The sequence below is a fragment of the Danio rerio genome, chromosome 24 (assembly GCF_049306965.1).
Source record: "Danio rerio strain Tuebingen ecotype United States chromosome 24, GRCz12tu, whole genome shotgun sequence".
NCBI lineage: Eukaryota > Metazoa > Chordata > Actinopteri > Cypriniformes > Danionidae > Danio > Danio rerio.
In genome coordinates, this window is record NC_133199.1 from 30860018 (window position 1) to 30874642 (window position 14625).

Sequence of the window (14625 nt, forward strand, 5' to 3'; positions counted from 1 at the left end):
TCTTTTTTTTGTAACTGTAAGAGTCTTAACAATCAACCATGAACAGCGATTGTTTAAACTAAAAAGTTTACATTATAGTATTTAATTATTGTTATTTGTAGCGTTAACATTTTAATGGCGCAATTCAGTCAGGCATACCTTCCACTGTAGTGTGAGGGAGCTCTTGCTGCGATGGGACAGTCTGGGAGGAAGAGGGATATCAGGAGGGGCACATTGGGTAGTGAAGGCCCTCACATCCGAACTGGGACCCTTTACTGAGTTACAAACTGTGCTTACTCTGAAAACACACACACATACAGACAGAAAGACAGACAGACGGACGGACAGACAGACAGACAGACAGACAGTTTTGTTTTTATGAATTGGGGGACATTATAAAGGTTTCTATTGCATTTATACTGTACAAAAAGTATAATTGATATTTCTATCACCCTACCCCTAAACTCAACCCTCACAGAAAACTGTTTTACCTGCTGAAAAAAAGTTTTTTTGAAAAATTAAGACATCAGCAATGTTTTCATAATTCACCATCTTCTTGAAATACCAGTGTCATACTGTGTTGTTATAAAAAAAGATGTCCTGATGTGTCATAAAAACACGTACACACAGTAAGAATTTCCAAATTAGAGAAGATTTAACATTTAGGAAAAAAATGTAAATCAAATGCAAGTCTCATTCATCAATCCAAGTCAAAGGCTACCAGCGCAGAGAATCAACAAAACATGAACAAGACAAAAAAAAAGTGGTTCCTGGCGATATATTAATATCAAATAAAGCAAAATAAACTGTCTGGGCAAGAAATGTTATCTATAACATCACATTTATTCAACAACCGTGAAGTTCATAAGACTTTATAGTCTTATGTATATTAATTAAGTGTAGCCTATATACTGTATAAGGTTTTTTTTTTCACCAGGGAAAGAATTCTTTGGTCATCCACCACAGTTGTTTTCAGTGGTCTTTTGGTGTTTCTGAGCTCACTGGTGCATTTCTTCTTTTTAAGAAATTTTCAAACAGCTATTTTGGCTAATGTTTTTGCTATCTCCCTGATGGGTTTATTAAGATTTTTCAGCCTAATGATGGCTTGCTTCACTGATAGTGACAGCTCTTTGGATGCAACAGATTCTTAATGCAAATAGCACACTTGAAATGAACTCTGGATCTTTTACCTGCTCCTTGTAATTGGAATAATGAGAGAAAAACACACACCTGGCCATGGAACAGCTGAGAAGCAAATTGTCCCAGTAGTTTTGCTCCCTTAAGAAGTGGGAGGCACAAATCTAAACTGTTGTAATTCATACACCGTTCACCTTATTTGGATGTAAATACCCTCAAATTAAAGCCGGCAATCTGAAGTTAACACACATCTTTTTTCATTGTAAATCATTTGTGTTGATGTATAGAGCAAAAAATGTTAGAACTGTGTTGATGTCTTAATATTTAAGGACCTGACTGTGTATATACACTACCGGTGCAAAGTTTGGGGTCAAATTTTTTTTTTTAATGTTTTTTTTAAAGAAAATCATTCTGTTCATCAAGGCTTCATTTTTTAAATGTAAAAAATTTTTTTTTAAATGTTAAATACTTTTAAATAACTGCTTCTTTATTTTATGTAGTTTCAAATGAAATTATTGATCCAGTCATTACTGCTTTTATTACTATTACTATTAATAATATTTATATTATTATTATTATTATTATTATTATTATTATTAATAATTATTAATAATAATTAATTAAAAATAATAGTTACAATAATTAATATTAGAGTGATTTCTGAAGGATTATGTAACTGAAGACTGGAGTAATGAAGCTGAAAATTCATCTTTAAAATCACTGGAATAAATGATTAAATTTAATTATTTATTATTTTTGAACAGTTATTTTATAGTGCAATAACATTTCACAATTTGTACTTTTGTATTCTTGATTAAATAAAGGCAGTTTTAGTGAGCCGGAGAAGCTTAATTTAATACATTTAAAAATTGTACTGACCCTAATTTTTTACAAGTTTATTATAATTTTATCATAAGTTTATTATAAATTTTTCCTCTTAAAGAGCTGGTAGCCGCTGACATTTTAATTCTGCAGTTGCAGCTTTAATACTGAACAAACAAAATATTCCCCTGAACATTGTATGGTAAGAGGATGGATAAATTAACTATATAATAAAATAACTTAAGTAAATTTTTTAATTAAATCACTTCAAGTTAACCAATAATCCCCATTAAACACATTTATCTTTAATTTTGTCGTTCAGATATCAGTTCATTCATCTCTTTATAACACTAATGAAATGCAAAGCACTCAGTTAATGGAGAGTTTCACCTCATTTGTAAGAAGCTTTAGTTAAAAGTATGCACTTAATGAATAAATGCAAAAGTAATGCACTAATCTCACCGGACGTGATAGTCTGTGGCTGGTCTGAGGTCAGTGAGAGTGTGCTGGAGCTCCTCGCCACTGAAACAAACACAGACAGTCTGTTTATAGAAGTGAATTACCTTTAAAAAAAACTTCAATAATAGCCTCTGTACACTCCGAAACAAGCAGCAGTCGTACATGAGGAGCATTATCCACATGAGCAAAATGAAAATGTTATTTAACTATACAAATGAATGTAAACAAATAGCTAAATTAAGGAGCAAAAAGCACATAGATCAAATAAATGATCGGTCTAGACTTTGTGCCAGAAGTGAAGAACATGATGTTTAAAAAGGCCTTACCTGTAGACAACTTTATATTTCCCATCACGACTTTTGTCCTTGAGCTGGAGCTCGTAACTACAGGATGGGACTCGTCCAGGAGACCCCGATACGGAAATTGAAGACCATGACACAAGCGCAGAATGGGACTGCAAATTAGACACCTGAGGGGTCAAAATAAAGACATTTTTAAGAAAAACAACCACTTCTAAATCAAAATCCAATTAAATAAAATGAAAAAAATAAAAATTTATAAAAATTAATTTTTGTTAACTAAAATCTCACAGAAAAAATATATCTTTAGTTATTTTTATTTAAATAAGAGTTAAAATAAAATAAAATAAAATTGTGGGGACTTAAAGTCTTAAAAAGTATAAAAACCACAAAAAAAGTGAATTGTGGGGACTTAAAGTCCTTAAAAAAATAAAAAATAACAATAAAACAAAATTAAATTAAATTGTGGGGACTCAAAGGCTTAAAAAAATTAATAAATAAAATAAAACAGTGAATTGTGGAGACTCAAAGTCCTTAAAAAAACTATTAATAAAAAATAAACCATAAACTGTGGGGACTTAAGGGAAACAAGTATAAGTATAATTTTAGTTTTTTTAAGAGTTTAATTAAAAATTTTATATAAGGGGCTAGAAGAAGATTAAACTTTAATAAAAAAAAAACTCAATGGTACAAAATAAAGCAAATTCCTTTTTTTTTTTTTAAACTAATTTATTAAAATATATATATATATTTTAAAATAAGTCTTTTCGGCGTGATGTTTCAATGCAACAAATGCCAAGAAAAGGTTTACTCAAATAATGTATTCTTCACAATTGTATTTAGCAATTCTTAAAGACTTAAATTCCTCTTACTGCACTTTCAAAATAATCAACAAACTTTTGAATAAAACTTAACATTAAAATACAATTAACATTATTTTTGTTTATGAGAGGTATTAAGAACACTGTCCCCATAGGTGACCAATATTTGTGTAAGATTCCTCTTGTGACATGCAAAATAGACTATAACAAGGAACTGCCTTGAAGACTCAACGTTGAAACATAAGCAGTGGTTTGAGATAATTGAAGAAATTCGAGTGGAAAAGTGACATTTATGTTCAGGATAAAACTGACATTTTCAGGAAGAGTAGGGAAAATGGTTGATCTATAGGTAATATAAAGACATCCCCATTTAAGTGAATTGTAATTCGAAGAGATATAGCAATCGTACACATTTGGCTTTTTTCCCCCCTCTTACTCTACATGCAAGATTATGTCATGTATATACACTCACTGGCCAGGTACACCTTACATGGTACACCTGTGCAACTGCTAGTTAATGCAAATTTAATCAGTCAATTACATGACAGCAACTCAATGCATTTAGGGACGATCATAACAATCTGCGGCAGTTCAAACTAAGCATCAAAATGGGGAAGAAAGGTGATTTTATAAAGTGTGAATCATCTCAGACAGGTTTCTTGAACATGACAATGAGTTCACCGTACTCAAATGGCCTCCACAGTCACCAGCTCTCAATCCAATAGAGCACCTTTGGGATGTGGTGGAAATTCGCATCATGGATGTGCAGCCGACAAATATGCAGCAACTGCGTGATGTTATCATAAAAATATGGACCAAAATCTCTGAGGAATATTTCTAGTACCTTATTGAAACTATACCCAGAGGATTAAGGCAGTTCTGAAGGCAAAAGGTGGCTCAACCTGGTACTAGTGAGGTGTACCTAATAAAGTGGCCAGTAAGTGTATATATATTTAAATCAGAATTTTAAAAAGGCAGTACAACAACGGTGAAACATACTACATTAGACAGCTGAGAAGCCACAGACTGAAGAAACACAGATTTAAGTTGTTATAAAACATAAACGAAAAAAGCAATACCAGTTAAACTAAAGCAATTTTCATTAAAAAAACCCTGGGAGAAGATGAACGCAAATAACAGGGAAACCACTAAAGACGGCAGACCGTTTGAATTCTAATTTATGATGTCTCTCCGGTACATCAATAAACGTAGGCAGCTGTAAATAGAAGTTCATTCGGGTGCCAAGGCTACAGCAGGCTCGTCCTCAGTGAATGAAGCATGACGAGTCATTCACAAAACAAAAAACATCTGTGTCTAAAGACGCTTCAGCCATCGCAAACCAGACTATTTACATGACACTTCCTCGTCTGCATCCAAACGAAGCCATTTTGAGTTAGCGGCAAATGAAAAAAAGACCTACAAGGAGGAGTATCTTCTTCACAAACATCTTTGAGCAAGATGATCATGACGAAAGACTGCAAAAAAAGCTTCATTTATCAAACTGGAACACCACTGTGCCAATCAGCAGAGTACGAAACCAAAACAGCTTCTTCTGCAGAATATAAATGAGCTTTTAGGGTGGGAGAATAACAGAAAGAAGCACAACTAAAGCTGCTTAGCCTGTTAGATTTATTACACTCGAAAACACAATACAACTATAAAAACAAAGGAAAATTACTCAATAAATTAATATATGTATATCATCTTTACAGTTAAGTCAGAATTAGTAGCCCCCCTATATATCCCCCCACCCCACCCCACAATTTTCTATTGAAGGAAGATTTGTTTCAACACATTTCTAAAGATAATTGTTTTAATAACCAATTTTTAATAATGATTTTTTTTTTATCTTTGCCATGATGACAGTACATAATATTTTACTAGATATTTATCAAGACACTGGTATTCAGCTTAAAGTGACATTTAATGGGCACCTATGATGAAAATGAACTTGTGTAAGCTGTTTGGACAGAACTGTGTGTAGGTATAGTGAATCCACAGTCATATTAGAGTGATAGAAACACAATAAGTTTAATTTTTTAATTTCCTGACGTTAAAACACAATCAAATTCCAGTGATTTGGAGGCCCACCACAAAGTGACATAGGAGTACGGTTTCCCCACCCACTGAATTAATTGATAGGTACCATGTTTCTATAATAAAATGTATACACATATCCACGGAACATTTATTGGCAAAGAAACTGTGATAAAAATATCTGTTCTAACTCTCTGTGACTTTTAGAAGTTAAAAATGTTTATAAAACAGAGCACATTTGTAATAAAGACAGTAAGTAAAATTCCAAGGTAAATCTTAACCGCTTCAATCACCACAGCCTTATGGTGTCAGTAAACATGCATATAAATGTGTGTGTGGGTGTGTATGTATTGCAAACAGCATTTATGTGGGACTCATCGTTTCAGAAAGGCTTGAAAAAACTCCACCACAAATAAATCAAATAAACTTATTTAGTATTTTAGACTAAAGAGCTGTATTTCAGTTTCATTCAAGTCTGTCTCTATCACTGACTGCTATTTATCTGCTGTAACACATGATGAGAAGCAGACACACATGTGGGAACAGGTTGTGGGGAGAAGCAGCTCATTTGCATTTAAAGCTACAGGCTACCACACCAAAATGGGAAGATTCTATGCTATAACAAATAGTATTTTGAGCTGAAACTTTACAGACACATACTCGAGACACCAAAAGCTTGTCTTACATCTCGTAAATAGTGGTAAAATAGATGCCCTTTAAAGGCTTAGTTAGGTTAATTATGCAAGTTAGGGTAATTAGGCAAGTGATTGTATAACGATGGTTGGTTCTGCAGACAATTAAATAAAAATAGTGCCTAAGGGGGCTAGTAAAATTGATCTTAAAATGATTTAAAAAAAATTAAAAACTGACTTTATTCCAGCTGAAATAAAACAAATAAGATTTTCTACAGAAGAAAAAAAAATTATAGGAAATACTGTGAAATGTCCTTGCTCTGTTAAACATCATTTGGGAAACATTTGGAAAAAGAAAAAAAAAAAAGAAAAAAAGCAACAACATGAATGATAAAAATGGAAATAATTAAATGTATATGTAATGTCAATGTCAATTTCATTTATATAGCACTATTAAACACAACCAAAGGTTGACCAATGTGAAATTTTCACTAATAAAATGGCAAATCAAAGAGTTAAGTTTTCAACCTAGATTTTAAAACAGAGATGATACAGAGGGGCAGAGCATTCCACAATCTAAGATCTGCTACTGCGAAAGCATGGTCACCCCTGCACTTCAGCCTTGACTTACAGTAGGAATGCATAATAATCTCTGGTTTAATGACCAAAGAGACCAATCAGGCTGATGTTGTCAACAGATCTGACAGATAACAAGGTGACAAGCCATTTAGTAATATAAAATCCATGAGAAGGATTTTAAAAGTGACATGATAGTGCACAGGCAACCAGTGCAAAGAACATAAGACTGGTGTGATGTGGTCATGATTTTTTAAAATCCTTGCAGCAGCATTTTGAACTAACTGAAGACAGGATATTTGTAAGACTAATCCCAAAATATAGTGAGTTACAATGAATATTTTTTTTCAGTTTTTTAGCTAGAATAGGTTTGACTGTTGTTAAGAGTCGAAACTAAAAAGCAGGATTTGACCACTGCATTTATCTGTTTATCAAAACTCAAGCCATCATCAAAAATAACACCCAGATTTTTCTATCTGAGTGAACATAAATATACATAAGCAAAATTATTTGAATACAATTCAATCAAATAAATCCAATTTTACAAGAAGGCAATTCATTCTTTATAAAAATTATTACTTGGATCTGGAAAACAAAGAGCTCAAATATAAAGATTGGATTCTTTTCCCATGCTAATGTTCTGACACACTTATCAGTTGTTTACTTCTATTTGCTATTTATTTTTCTACAGAACAGTTCACTGCGTTTCTGCAGGGGTCAGATTGACCTTGTACAGAAAAACATTACTATACTGAAGAAATGGTGTTTGTCTGAGAAATGGTTGATTGCTTTGTGACAAAAATGAGTTAAAATTGTAATCTAATTTAATAAGAATAGGTTAGAGGAACATGGAGGCAATTAAGACAAATAGCTTTATACAAAATAGAGGCTTGGGGTAAAAATATATACATGTAAATTAACTGCACTGAATAATATACATTAACCCAAAGTGCACCTAAATGTTTCAAAAGCAATAACAAACAATATTAATCTTAACTCAATTTAGATTGATATTTCTTTTCATATTTGCGTTTGCACTCATTAATTTCCTTATTGTTCAAAATATTTTAAGATTAAAATAAATAAATCAGTAGTGCATCAAATGAGTCTTGGAAAAATGAGCAAAACAACGAGATGCCAAAACATTTAAATGTTGAAAGTATTTCTCAAAGTGGAATATATACATACTGCATACAGTCAGCAAAACACTCCTCTCTTTACTATTTCTTCTGCTAACAGAGACGTTTTAAATCACTTATCAAATATCATTCTTAAGGTAAATATAATATTAATTTTAACATGGGTTACATCGTGTCCAAACTACACACAATGCAGCAATGTGACACGATAAAAGCTATCCTTTTCATGTTAAAATCAGTGAAATTGCGACAGAGAAGTGCAAAATACCTTTTTTTTTTAAACGGTTTCTTTGCTCTGGGGATGAAAAAAAATGTCTCAAAGACATATAAACCCAACTTGAGTCTCATCTCGTAATCAGATTATCACAGTGAAACCTAGACTCTTTTGACTGCGAAACTACCTACAGTAGCAACAATCAAGAATACCCTATAACTTTATATTCGCTTGAATTATTAATAAATGTGCTTACACTTTACAACAAGGTTTCATTAGGTAATGTTAGTTAACACATCGACTAAAATGAGCCTAAATTAAACAATTAAACAAAAATAAACTATCAATTCAATCAATGTATATACTGTACAGTCTTATTAATTTCAACTCCTGCAAAATAACATCCTATTTTGAACATGTGTGATGTATTCTTACTGAATGAATGTCCTAAAGATTACATAATAGTGCAGCAGGGAGTTGAAAAACATATTGATGCGAGTAATCAATGATGGACTGATGAAGAACTGCTGCCCTCTCCTGAACATTAATGGAAGTGCTTTACTCTGAACGCATCTAAAAACCATCCTCACATATCTCTCGTCCTGAGTGCTCCACATGTGTGAAGCAGGTATTGGCAGTTAGGATGTTGCAAAGGTATTCTTGATGATTGCTAGGGGATTCTCTATAATAATCAGATTACTAGATAAGTCTGGACTGGTGAAGATACATGTCTTATGTCTGAAAATATTTTTCATTCCCAGAGTAACGAATAGTAAATTCTAAATAACTGTTTTATTGTATTTCTTCTTCTTCTTAATAATAATAATATTAATATTAATAATAATAAATACTATCATTAATATATATATATATATATATATATATATATATATATATATATATATATATATATATATATATATATATATATATAAATAATAAATAATAATAATAAATTATTATTTTTATATTAATATTTATATAATATTAATAATAAATACTATCATTAATATATATATATATATATATATATATATATATATATATATATATATATATATATATATATATATATATATATGTTATATGATTTTCTATGACTGATCAGGGGCCTGTTTCAGAAAGGAGGTTAACTGAAAACTCAGAGTATTTTAACCCTGAAATGAGAGAAACTCTGGGTTTTCCGTTTCAAAATGGCAGGTTTGTTAAACTCGAGAAAGCAGGGTAAGTCAAGCCTGTTTCTGAAAGAGAGGTAACTTTAACTCAGAGTCAGTTACTGTGGTAACTTACTCTGTGAATCTAACCTGGTCAGAAGCAGGTTTTATTCTCTAAACTCAGAGTTTCTGTCGGTCTCCTCCCCTTTTTTAAAGATGAAGCGGTATTTCTCGCCTTAGCCTTACGTTTCCACCCACCTATTTTTATGCTTATTTTGGATACGTGCATAAAAACGATTGATAGAAACGTCATGATGCACATAACTTTTTAAAATATGTATAAAAAACGCGCATAACTGAGTAGCATAAACTTTTATTCGATCGAAAATGTGCGCATAATCTACGATGGAATCACTTTTACTGAACAAATTACAGTATGTACATTAAAAAAAAGATCATGATCATATGATAATGAAAATGTGTGTAAATGGACAAACAGCAGGCTGAGCACACTGTAACATGTCTTAAATATTGTTTTAGTCATTCTAAAATGCCTTAACTGTTTCAGTATTAGTGTATATTATTAATTACCTCCGAACGTCTAGTGTGTGTCAAGAGTCTCCGCGTCTCATGGCTTCAGACGCCCCCACGTGTTCATTGTGTTTCAGCATTGTCTTCTGACATCGAGGCGCAAGTACATTAATTAGGCTAAATAAAGAATTAATTGACGCAGCTTCTTCTACCACAGTAAATTCTGTTTTTACTGTTGATATTTGGTGCCAGTTTAATCAGGAAGTGACCATTTTTTTCTCTTTGACTCGTTGGATGGAATTTTATTCGCATCTTCTATGCAATATTCCAGTTTTGCACATAAATATATGTAATATATTTGGATGGAAAATAGCTATTGCCTACATTTTTGTCACAGAAGAACTGTACTAGAATGGCTTATCCTTTTTTAATAAATAATTAAATTAAATTCACCTTCGACATGCACTGTAACTAGATTAATGGGATTATTATTCTTTCTAAAAATAATTTTTAGTACTGCTTACCTTCTAAATTTTATATTAACCTCTATCACTTGATCAATAAAAAAGGCAGACACAAGTGCACTGTTAAATCATTTAAAACTAATAAATGTATAAAAGAAAGTTTAGAAAAAAAATATAAACGTCACAAATTTCATTACTTATTTTATTATACTTAAATATTTAAATACTTAAAAAGTGAAATTAGGCATTAACTTGAGCAGCTGTTTTCCCACGCTCACTGTCTCTTCTTCACTGATGGTTGCTTCTTTTCAAATATATACAGTCATATTTGCTATAACTTTGCATGAGAACATCAAGTTCAGCCGGAGAAAGAAATGGTGATCTCTTTTATAAGATATTGCCATAGTCACTCGTAATGTCTGCGCTCCATTGATAATGCCTTTTTATAGTCACGGTGTGCGCGCTTAACTCTGAGTTGGTCTACTCGAAGTTGATTGACCCAACTCAGATCAGCTGTTCTGAAACCGAAAACTCTGAGTTTTTAATCTCTCGGTAAATCAACTCAGAGTTCAAGTTTAAACTCTGAGTTGTTTGAACCTCCTTACTGAAACAGGCCCCAGATCTGAATAATACTAAATAAAAAATATTAATATTATTATTATTATTATTATTAATAATGATGATAATAAATATAATCTAATCTCTAATTCTAATTCTATAATCTAATTTCCTCTTATTCTTACAAATAATAATAATAATCTGAACTCAATTTATATTGATATTTCTTTTGATACTTCTTAAATAAGTAATAAAGTATCATATTGATACTTATTCAATGTTTTATTGTTCAAAATATTTTTAAAATAAATAAATCAGTAGTGCAACAAATTTTTCTGTGGAAGAATGTTCAAAAGATGCCAAAAAAAAGAAAAAAAAAGAAAGAAAAATCAAACGTTTTTTTTTTAACATAATGCTGCAAAATGTTTAAATATAAATAGTGGGTTTTTTTTTAAACGTTAACCAATTTGTTCATATTCCCAATGCAATGTCATGTAATATTTGCCTCAGCAAGCCATAAAACATTTATGAGGTGATAATCCTGCAGGACAAATAAAACAATCCCAACCAGAAGCATGAAATTAAAACGTGAGTGTTTGCTAGATTCGCTGGATCGTCTTGTTGTAGAGAAGATTTCCGAGACGGGGCTTTTTTTGGCTTATTATTATTATTTTTTAAATCACCCACCTGAGGCTTGTCCATTCCTGATGGCACAGCCTGAACTCGTCTCGCTTCCACATCGTGATCTGCACACAAAACACATCAAATGCAGCCGATCAGTCATAAATCATTTCATGTGTGTCTGTGTGAGTGTGTCTAACATCTTCATGCAGCTTTAGAAAGAGACAGAAAGACAGAGCACACAAAATGAGCATCAGCAGATCTGGGGCATTATCTGATGGATGCTTCATAGGTCTGGCTGTTACAGGGCCCGAGGGGCTCCTGCAATGAGTCATGATCCCTGCAATGAAGTCAACACGACCCCAAACTGACCTCCAGGGTTTTCCCCCCAAAACAAGATGCTGCTGGGATTGAGAGATGGAGGATGTTTTCAGTGGAATCTTGATTTTAATTGAGGTAGGACGAGGGGAAGGATGGAAAAAATGAGAGACTCCGAGCCATATATGGATTAAATATGAGACAAAATAGGGTCAGAGTGGTCCTGAATTACTCATCAGATATGAATGAGTCATGATAGCATTGAAAAACAATTTGAAGTAAAACACGGTGAAACTGCAAATTATATTTATCAGTAAAAAGCTTTGAACAGTAATAAAGGTTTATCAATGAAAACAATTCTGCTAACATTTTTTTCCCAAAACGACAACTTCACATGTGACCGTTTAGAAATAAATAATTATTAAAAGATAAACGTGAGACTTTAAATGACATATTAAATGATTTAACGTGCTAGTGTTTGTAAAAAATTCTGAATAATTTAGCAGAACAATAACATTATTTGCACACCTACACTACCTGACAGAAGTCTTGTCGTGGATCTCAGTTGTAAGAGCAACAAATAATAACTTGATTTCTAGTTGATCATTTGGAAAAGTAGCAGAAGGTAGATTTTTCTGAAGAATCATCTGTTAAACTGCATCCCAATCATCACAACTACTGCAGCAGACTTATTGGAACCAGCATGGACCCAAGATTCTCACAGAAATCAGTCAAGTTTGGTGAAGGAAAAATCATGGTTTGGGGTTACATTCAGTATGGGGGTGTGCAAAAGATCTGCAGAGTGGATGGCATCATCAACAGCCTGAGGTATCAAGACATTTGTGCTGCCCATTACATTACAAACCACAGGAAAGGGCAAGTTCTCTAACAGGATAGCGCTTCTTTTCATACTTCAACCTCCACATCAAAGTTCCTAAAAGCAAATAAGGTCAAGGTGCTGCAGGATTGGCCAACCCAGTCACCAGACATGAACATTATTGAGCATGTCTGGGTTAAGTTGAATAAGGAGACATTGAAGAAGAATCCAAAGAATCTTGATTTTTTTTTTTTCACTCTCCTATTGGTGAAGTTTTTTTTCCCTCTCCGCTGTCGCCACTGACCTGCATGGTTCAGGATCTGAAAAGCTACTCATCGATGAATTTGCTCTTCAGTGTTTGGACTCTCAATAATGACTTCAAACCACACTGAACTAATCTGAACTGAACTTAAACACTAAAAACTGAACTACCCTGATCCAGTTACTATGGCCATTTATGTGAAGCTGCTTTGACACAATCTTCATTGTAAAAGCGCTATACAAATAAAGCTGAATTGAATTGAATTGATGAACTCTGGGAGTCCTGCAAGAACGCATCCTTTGCCATTCCTTTTGCCTCCTTTATTAATAAGTTATTTGAGTCATTGCAGAGATGTATGGATGCAGTATGGATGCAGTCCTACAAGCTCATACACAATAATAATTCTTTTTCCACTGCACCATGACTTTATATTCTATACTCTACATTATTTCTGTTCAATGACAAGACATTTTGTATAAGCAAAGTCAGACCTTACTGTCCTAATGAAATAATTAAAAATTAAGGCGTGATCATACTTTTCTTTGGTAACATATGCGTAATCTAGTGGCCTTCGCCTTCATATAAGCCACTTCTGATACCAAATGATCAACTAGAAGTCAAGTTATTATTTTTTGTTCCTAAAACTTCAATAGCCTGACAAGACTTTTGTCAGGTAGTGCATACATATAGATCCAGTTTGTTTGAATATTTCATTCAAAGAATAATACTTAAAAAAATATTAAGCATAATTCTCTGCTTAAAAAAAAAACACTGTTCAATCACAAAAAAAGAGACATTTTAAAATATTTTTAAATAAAAAGGATGTTTGAATGGACTGGTCTTTCATGGCTATTATTTTATGTCTTTTAAATTATTTAACTTTTTTATTATCATTTATATAAAAATTCTTACAGATTGTTTAAATGTTTTTGTTCTGTTTTGTGCTTATAAAAATATAAAATTAAAATTATTTCATAAAATAAAACATAAGACAAAACTGCTTTTTAAAATTCTTATATTATTACATTTTTTAAATAACATGAGAGACTGATCATGATAATGAAAGACAAAAAAACCCCTACTTTTTCAAAATAATAACTTGACACAAAAATAAATGAACAGTTCAACTTCAATATACCAAAGACAGCTGAAGACTGAAAACCAAGTTTAACCTTCTGACGTCATTTATTTCAGCCAGAACTGAGCGTCTTCTCTGACTGTCCACATCTCATCTCTCAGTTAATGTGCCATGGCTTTTCTCTGTGCATTTCACCAAGGAGAAGCCTTGTGCTGTCACTGCAGACAGGAAAAGATCTGGCTCTCATTATGTGCTGCGGTTTTGCCACAGACACACTACAGACACACACGCACACAAAGAGGCATGGGAACCGATCGTTCACGAGAACAAAGAGCAGAGTAAGATAAGACATTAAAGAACAAAGAGGAAAAGAGTGAGACAGACTGAGTCGTTTTCAAAGGAATGATGAAAGAAAAGGAAAGGATGATATGGAGAATATGGAATCTGCTGCATCTGATGCAACATGTGGTCCACAATTATCCACCAACTGATCCCAGAACAGATCAGCCGGAGACCCTCAGCGGTGCAGAATTCACAATGGAACACTGTATACTACATACTTCAACTAAATATTGTACAGTAGACATTTTTAATTAACACTGTATTCTATACACTTGACTGAATAATCGTATACTGCATGCTTTATGAATATTGTATACTACATACTTCAAATTACTATAGTAGACTACACAGTACATACTTTAAAT

The 14625-nt window shown here is 32.5% G+C and overlaps 1 protein-coding gene across 2 annotated transcripts in view; it reads right to left on the reverse strand.

The window, feature by feature from the left end:
- Nucleotides 1-14625, reverse strand: part of fndc3bb (fibronectin type III domain containing 3Bb) — a 135053-nt gene that overhangs the window by 44354 nt on the left and 76074 nt on the right. For both annotated transcript variants that reach the window (XM_002666672.7, XM_073940857.1), the window contains exons 7-10: nt 11510-11568; nt 2724-2866; nt 2401-2460; nt 139-277 (exon numbers count right to left, since the gene is read on the reverse strand). In XM_002666672.7, the coding sequence (XP_002666718.2) occupies nt 139-277; nt 2401-2460; nt 2724-2866; nt 11510-11568 (401 nt within the window). The remainder of the gene's footprint in view (nt 1-138; nt 278-2400; nt 2461-2723; nt 2867-11509; nt 11569-14625) is intronic.